This window comes from Eschscholzia californica, unplaced genomic scaffold (genome assembly GCF_041429995.1).
Source record: "Eschscholzia californica isolate CP2 unplaced genomic scaffold, dmEscCali1.0.p SCAF_5, whole genome shotgun sequence".
Taxonomy (NCBI): Eukaryota; Viridiplantae; Streptophyta; class Magnoliopsida; order Ranunculales; family Papaveraceae; genus Eschscholzia; species Eschscholzia californica.
This window is the reverse complement of record NW_028238472.1, coordinates 49,978,374-49,986,589: the sequence shown is the minus strand read 5'-3', so window position 1 is coordinate 49,986,589 and position 8,216 is coordinate 49,978,374. Positions and strand designations below refer to the sequence as shown.

The 8,216-nt window shown below is 36.1% G+C and overlaps 1 protein-coding gene across 1 annotated transcript; it reads left to right on the top strand.

Moving 5' to 3' along the window:
* The first annotated feature begins 4,090 nt into the window (after window positions 1-4,090).
* LOC147540180 (protein NRT1/ PTR FAMILY 7.1-like) lies at window positions 4,091-7,854 on the top strand. The gene is made up of 6 exons (XM_086643254.1): window positions 4,091-4,564; window positions 4,790-4,855; window positions 5,551-5,725; window positions 5,822-6,039; window positions 6,118-6,680; window positions 6,779-7,854. Exons 2-6 carry the CDS (start codon window positions 4,808-4,810, stop codon window positions 7,635-7,637), a joined length of 1,863 nt encoding a protein of 620 aa, XP_086499380.1. The 5' UTR covers window positions 4,091-4,564; window positions 4,790-4,807; the 3' UTR covers window positions 7,638-7,854.
* Window positions 7,855-8,216: the final 362 nt, after the last annotated feature.

Sequence of the window (8,216 nt, the reverse complement as noted above, 5' to 3'; positions counted from 1 at the left end):
ACTTGAGCAGTAGTCTAAGTAGTCTTTAATCCTAGGGCTTAGGCTTCTAGTGTTTAGATTTTAGTTAATAATAATTTAGTATGGTGATAGCTTTTGGGTTTAGAAATAGATTAGTATTATTATGTTATATGGTTAGCCTAATATTAAAGTAGTTGTTTTGTGTTTATTTGCTACTTGAGTTGTATTCTCCAACTCTTCTTTGAAGTTTTAAGTGTTTTATTTGGTTACTAGGTGATAACTGGTGGCGTAGATTCTCGAAACATTTTACGTGTTTGAAGCTTTAAAACATCTTAAATATATTTGAACGCCCTTAAAAAGCGAATGACTTTGCCCGTAAAGCTCGAGATGAAGAGATTTTTTTTTTTTGGAATCTGATAACTTCATTGATTTTGCCAAGATGGAACAATAAGAAGTTAAAAGAAAGAACAAAGCACAAAGAAGTAACCCTATGCCCACTACCTTTGGAGGAGGCATTTTAGTTTCTATGTGACTTTAGTGGTTCCACCACTATCATGAGTTCATGACCTGTTATCACCATACGGTTCTCTTGGTTGAGTAACTAACTTTGAGTGGGTCAAAGTTTGTAACCGTTTCTCCACCGCGGGCTAGAGTGATCGGAAAACTTCCATCGGCCGTCGGTCGGGATCCTTCTCCCATTGTTAGTCCAGCATCTTCCTCCATGAAACCAGAAGTTTGAGTTTGAACATGATGAGTTTAAACATGATGGGTTTGAACATGATCAAAGGACCATATCGAATCAAAATCATGTTCAATCGTAGATTTGTCTGCTTCACATCTTTTGGCCAAGATTGTATCCTCCCTAACGATCCCTGGGACTTTACATGTGACTAAATCCACTTTTCCTGAGGTTTCTAGATTTGCAAGGAATTGAATATATGCGTCCTCTGTAAATTTATATGGATATGGGAGATTCAACACACCTCTGTAAATGAAGAGAGTTTTGAGTTGTTGAAGAAGTTTCAAAAAGTTTTCCATGACCAAACACTTGAACCGGAAGAAACACGAAAACAACAAAAAAAAATCCTATAGATCAACAAAAACATGCCCTAAAAGACCAACAAAGATAATAAATATTTATTAGAACAAGAAAAGAAAGAAATCCGGCGAAGGGAGGACCCTTCGTCGGAGAAGCGACGAATATAGGAAGCTTTACTCTAAAAAACGGTTACTTTCTAGAGAGAGAGCAAAAGGAAGAGATTGAAGCATCAATTTAGCTACGTAATATCAAAATTAAATACATAAACTTGTTTGAGGTTATTTCTTCTTCGACAATGCCAACATATTAAGCACATTAACCGATTTCTCAGTCGAGTGTCATTATTTCACTATTGACAAACATCCTGAACTCTAGTGTTACTCCAACACTTCGTCTTCCCATCATAACAGCTCCTTGCAAACTATTCCGTCTCGTCGGGTAGAAACTCAACTACACAGTCTCGTTGTGCAGGTGTCACTCAGGATTAACTCAATCTTCTGCGTCCTCTAACGTGTTAGGATAATGGTTTTTCTCCACCATTCATCCACCCTCATTATTTCCATCGTGCCTCAAATGTTGGTTCCTACTATTTCGCCTCTCTGGTACCTCACCTCCTCGACTTCACCACAAGATCACATCTCGATTGTCACCTCTGCTTTCGTGACCAATCTTGCAATGTGTATCACGTTACAGGTAGCGCGACATAACTCATTTACTCTGGTACCTCAACATCCACTACTTGCACCCCGAGTTAGCATCTCGACGCTACGACACGCAACATGCCTTATTACGGTACGTCTTGTCATATGCTTGCAATGTTGCTACTGCAAAGCAACTCGTCTCCAATGTCACTCCCACCGGATCAAACCCGTCACCTCTGGACTCCACGTTTTGCCTCCTTGGGGTTAATTGTTCATTGAGACACTCTCTCAGATCACTGTCATCTTCAAGTGCACTCTAGTACCTGAGTATCTAGCTTTTACCCTTGAGTGTATGTCACTTGAACTTTGTAATGTCGCCCCTTCTCTCGACGACCTGTGCCTCAATGCGCCACTGCTCCCTACACCTATGTGCATATCTCAACTAGGCGACGCAGCGGAAAATTCCTAAACCTAATCAAACTCAAATAACAATTTCTAATAAATAAAATACTACTTTTCTAAACCTAATCAAATTCTAATAACAACTTCTAAATAAATAAAATACTAGAATCTAAAACCTAAAAGGTTTCCTAAAAATATAAAACTGCTAAAAATAATAATTCTCTACGAACAAAAATATTATACTACTAAAATAACTAGATTTTAAGATATCCAAGATACTTGGAATATCTCATGAAAATCTCCCTGCATCAGTCTCCTCCACTTCAAAGAAACTCGCCTCGAGTTTACTGATTGATTGGAAGGTTGTCTTGAATGGTACACCCATGAGAAAACTTTGTCGTGAATTGTGCATGGGAATCACCAAACTATCAGATTGGACGGGAGACTTTATTAAGTCACAGAAAATTTTCTGACTATAATTGTGATGTGATTCAAACTCCCTTTTCACTCTAAAAATAAACTTGTATAGATCATGACTATAGTGATTGAAAATTACGAACTTCGATGAAGACCTTCTAATAAAACTACTTATCAATCCATGTGAAACAATTAGAGATTCGCAAAATTCTAAGAACGGATCTTCGTATGAAGGAACTTCAATTGGACTAATGTCTGACTTCCGAAGTTTTAAAATTCTCCTCCCCAAATTTACATATTGTTATAAATTTCTCCCCTATATTTTATGTTTATTAAACTCTCAAAATGATCATTTTTCACCTATCTTAATTTCTGATATCTCTTAAAATTGGTTCGGAGAAAAATCTATAGTGAATAGAAAAAAGACTAGTATGATGTATGAGACAAAAAGAGATTAAAAATGATTGGTGGAATGATGCTATCCTCAGCGCTAACTTTGATGCACCCACGCAAAATCTTATTAAAGCAATTCATCTCCAAAACTAAGGTACCGACCAAATGAAATGGACTCTCACCGAATCTGGTAACTTCTCAGTTTAATCTATGTATCCACATCTCAGTATCAACAATAATATGCAAGCCCCTCCTTCTATCAACTGGAACTTTATTTGGCTATCCCTACAATCCCTCGTATCCATCTTTTTATATGGAAATTTTATACGGAGTCCCTCCCAGTCCGGGATCGAATAGGTAAGTATATAGGAAACATTTATGCATGCCCGAATTGTACGGAAATAGAAACCATTGAACATGCTCTTTTACACTGTCCTTTAGCGTAAAATATCTGGTTTCACTTTAACATCATATCGACTAACATTGAATCTTCAAAATATCGGATTTTTTCTTGGCAGAATCCGAACTAAATCAGCTACACATCGAACGATATACATTTTGTGACCATACTATGGCACATATGGAAAACTCGATGCGACCATTGCTTCCAGCGTAGAATAAATAATTAGCTCAGTTATAAACTTGATTTTGGCCTTCCCTAAAACCAGCAGAGTCCTAACTAAACCAGATCCTACTTGTTTGGAAAAATGGCAACCTCCTATGTCACCCTACTTAAAAATAAATATGGATGCTTCATTTACTAATATTGATACTAATATTGGCACCAGCCTGACAGTTTAGAATGCAAAATCAACTTTTGTGGAAGCGAAAGTAAATATGATCCGAACACGAAACAACGAAGAGAGTGAGGCAATTGCTATACTTCATGGGCTCACTTGGGCAGAGGAAAATAATGACAAGGCAATCATAGTAGAAAGGACAATATAAACCTAATCCATTGCCTGAAAAACCCGAGACACAAGATCCAATAACAATCGATGATCCACATCCGGAAAATCAAAGAGATCAGTAATAAACTTGACAGCGTCAAATCTGATCATACAAAGAAGATTCTCAATATTCGAGCGGAAAAGCTAGCTAAACGGGCTCACAGAAGAATAGATCGAAGACTTGAAAAAATATACCTTACTTTTTAGTGAATATCTATTTTAATAACACTCTTTTGACTTAATAATATTTCACATTTCATTAAAAAAAGAAAAATGAGCATTTAACAGATATTAATGAATGAAGGGGTCATCCCAAAAAAAGCTAAGTTCACGTGGATAAGAATAACATCTTTGACTGTGCCATGTAAATAGGGTAGTTAGTTGTGATCTGATTTATATTATAAACTCAGTCAGAACTCTTCATATCCTCCCTTCATCATCATACACTTAACCCTTTCTTTCTCTCTCTCTATCTCTACTTTCTTCATTCTTTTTTCTCTTCCAAAAACTCTTCTTTCTTCATTCATTCATTCATTCACAGTAAAAGGAAAATATATTTCTTGTATTAGTGGGTATCAGTTAAAATTCCAATAATATATGACAATAAAGTGTTCGGGTAGTAGTGATTTCTTGAATAGAGCTAGTTGGACAAGAACAAGAAGTAGTATTGTGATTGATATTGATCCTTCTTCTTCACCTGAATCTGGAAGAATTTGGGAACACGTTACTCTCTCTGTTACCAAATCTCGCAAAAAGTACTAGTAGTAAGTTTTTCTTCTTTTTCTTAAAATTAAAAACAGATTAGGTTAAATATTTCTACAGACTTTAGTAATGTTGGTTTGTGATGTTTGCATGAAATTTTAATATTTTAAGATGATTTGAAATGATCTAAAATTTTTAATAATGTTTGGGTTTTTTTTTTTTATGAAAGAATTAAATGGAGTTGTCACTGAAAATACAATAATGTTTGGATTTTGAAAATATTGCAGATTGACAAGAAATAATTAATGGCCTCTGTGATTGATGTGAATCTTGACAATGCACCTCTTGCTCAGGTTATTTTTCTTTATTTTATTAATAAATTGAATGTTTGTTTATAGTATCTTTTAAGTCGCTTGGTGGGTTTTCATCGAAATTCTTCTTTTTTGGTGTCATGGTAAAATAGTCGTTCCATGTGTCATTGTAAACTATTTAGCTTTCCCCAAAGCCCTGGCCCAAAATAAAAAATTGAATTAGTCATTCAGACGAGTTAGATGAACGAGTGAAATGTTAAATGATTGAGTAAAATGGTGGATCAAATTTTGAATCTAAATTTAGAATTGAAATGACCCATATATGGTTTTTTTTGAGGATGGTACATAATCAGATTCGTCAACGATCAAGAGAGAGCCCATTTTTAACCTAGTATACTCTTAGACATCTTGTTAATTGAGCAGGATATTGTTTAGCATATAACATAGACACAAACTCAAAGCTTTGGCTGTAACAGTCCTAATCTCTGATACCTAACTAGTACACTTTTAGCTAGTATGCATATCTCTTGCTAGTGAACTAGAATTAGACTAAAAATCATACAAATACGCAAACGGGGACAATGACAAATACCTTTATGTAAGAGATAAACGCAAACTTCGAATGTTTGATATAGTTGATACGGAGTAATGTATCATCAAAAGCTTCATTCGAAAAAAATAGAAACGACTTGCATGCTCCACAGAGAAGAAGTTTAGAACATATATCTTTTGTTCAGGTTTCAAATGGACCAGAGCCAATTTCTTTAAACACCCATGCTTCTACTGAAAATGAACAAACTGAAAGGATGAATTCTCTTACAACTACTGATGATGCCGAAATTACTGAGAAACCAAGCGGCAAGAAAAACAAGGCAAACTCAAAAGGGTGGAAGTCAGCTATACTTTTACTGGGTAATTTTATAAACACCAAATTTTTTTTAGTCTTTCTTGTGTATAATTCAATGTGATTTATATATACGATCTATGTTTGTGTTAAATAATTGACAGTGAATCAAGGTCTAGCAACACTTACGTTCTTCGGTGTCGGAGTGAATTTGGTTTTGTTCTTAACAAGAGTTCTTGAATATGACAATGCTACGGCTGCAAACAGTGTTAGCAAGTGGACTGGAACGGTTTATATGTTCTCACTTGTTGGAGCTTTCCTTAGTGATTCTTACTGGGGTCGATATTTGACATGTGCAATTTTTCAAGTCATCCTTGTAGCGGTGAGTACTACTTCACTTAATTTGGTTCTTCGATGCCATTCTTCTTTTTATTGATGGTTTGATGTTTAAATTATATAGGGTGCTGGATTGTTATCAGTTGCTTCGTGGTTGTACTTAATCAAGCCGTCAGGTTGTGGAGATCCGATTACCAAGTGTAACCCTCCATCTTCAGTAGGAGTTGCAATGTTTTACATATCGATTTACATGGTTGCTTTGGGATATGGTGGTTACCAACCAACAATAGCTACTTTTGGAGCTGACCAATTTGACGAGAATGATCCTGTTGGGAGACACTCGAGATCAATCTTTTTCTCTTACTTTTATTTTGCACTAAATGTGGGTTCTTTCTTCTCAAATACCATCCTTGTGTACTTTGAAGATAAAGGTTCGTGGACACTTGGGTTCTTGGCATCAACTGGTTCAGCTGTTCTAGGTTTACTTCTCTTCTTGGCAGGATCACGTGGGTACAAGTACTATAAGCCATGTGGTAATCCGCTGACACGTGTCGCTCAAGTGATTGTTGCGACATTCAAAAAATGGAAGGTTTCCATACCTTCTCGTGGTGATGAGTTGTATGAGGTGGAAGGTACAGAGTCAGCAATAAAAGGTAGTAGAAAGATTGCCCACAGTCACGAGTTAAGGTAAATATGTAAGAACGATAAATTTGTTTTTAAAGTTCATGTTGTTTCAATCCTTCTAGATTTGAATGCTTTACTTTTTTTTCATGTTGATTTGGTAGGTTCCTCGATAAGGCAGCAACTATAACAAGAAAGGACTCATCGGAAAGTGATATGCAAAACAGATGGAGACTTTGCACAGTAACACAAGTAGAAGAGGTTAAAGCTGTGATTAAGATGTTACCGATTTGGTTGTGCACCATTATCTATTCAGTTGTTTTTACCCAAATGGCCTCACTATTCGTTGAGCAAGGAGAAGTAATGAACACAAAGATCGGAGATTTTAAGATTCCTGCAGCAAGTATGTCTGTAGTTGATATTATTAGCGTTCTAGTATGCACATTTCTATATCGGTATTTACTCGTGCCCGTTTCTGGAAAATTAACCGGAAACCCCAAAGGGCTTAGTGAGCTTCAGCGAATGGGAGTAGGACTTATAGTTGGGTTACTATCTATGTTAGCGGCTGGTCTAACGGAGATTGCAAGACTAAAATGGGTTACCTCTGCATCCAAGTCTAGTTCGCTTAGCATACTTTGGCAATCTCCGCAATATGCATTGGTTGGGGCATCTGAGGTGTTTATGTATGTCGGTCAACTAGAGTTCTTCAATAGTCAAGCTCCGGACGGGATCAAAAGTTTTGGAAGCTCATTGTGTATGGCATCTATCTCTCTAGGGAACTTCCTTAGCAGCTTCATTATCAACATAGTGATGGGGATTACGGGTCGAAATAGTGAGCCTGGTTGGATTCCTGAAGATCTCAACTTAGGGCATGTGGACAGGTTTTACTTCTTACTCGTCGTGCTTTCTGCAATAAATTTCATAGCTTATGTGCTATGTGCTAAGTGGTACAAGTACATTAGTCATGAAACAGAGGACGAGAAGAAAATTGAGATGGAAGAAGGTGAAATTCAAGCTGTTTAAATTTGAGCAGTAGTCTTTAATCCTAGGGCCTAGGCTTTAGTGTTTAGATTTTAGTTAATAATAATTTAGTATGGTGATAGCTTTTGGGTTTAGAAATAGATTAGTATTATTATGTTATGTGGTTAGCCTAATATTAAAGTACTTGTTTTTGCTTATTTGCTACTTAAGTTGTATTCTCCAACTCTCCATTTGAAGTTTTAAGTGTTTTATTTGGTTATTTGCATCTCTCTTTACTACCACCACCACTTCTGACCACCACAATCTTGTACGCCACCCTGTAAGAACTGCCCCCCAACTATGTGCTTTAGCAGTGACTTATAAATACTGCAAAAACAACTTATTTCGTAATCTTTAATTTAGTTAATATATCAGTTGATATTTATAATCTTATCACACCATAAAGAGTCTTGACTATTTCTTATAAGTATTGAAGGGTCTTTCGACAAGAGAGATGAGAGATGGGCGCCAAAAACAAAAACTTCTCTTATACTCTATGTTCCTCAATGAGACCTTTATTGTGAAAAGATAGGCTTTAAATTTCATCTTAAGATAATCAAAGGTTAAAACCAACTCACAAGA

Bases quoted from the DNA above. Each gene is read 5' to 3' on its own strand.
- LOC147540180 (XM_086643254.1), top strand. From the start codon at position 4,808: ATGGCCTCTGTGATTGATGTGAATCTTGACAATGCACCTCTTGCTCAG. The intron at 4,856-5,550 runs GTTATTTTTCTT...TCTTTTGTTCAG, and splicing joins ACAATGCACCTCTTGCTCAG to GTTTCAAATGGACCAGAGCC. The intron at 6,681-6,778 runs GTAAATATGTAA...TTGATTTGGTAG, and splicing joins GCCCACAGTCACGAGTTAAG to GTTCCTCGATAAGGCAGCAA.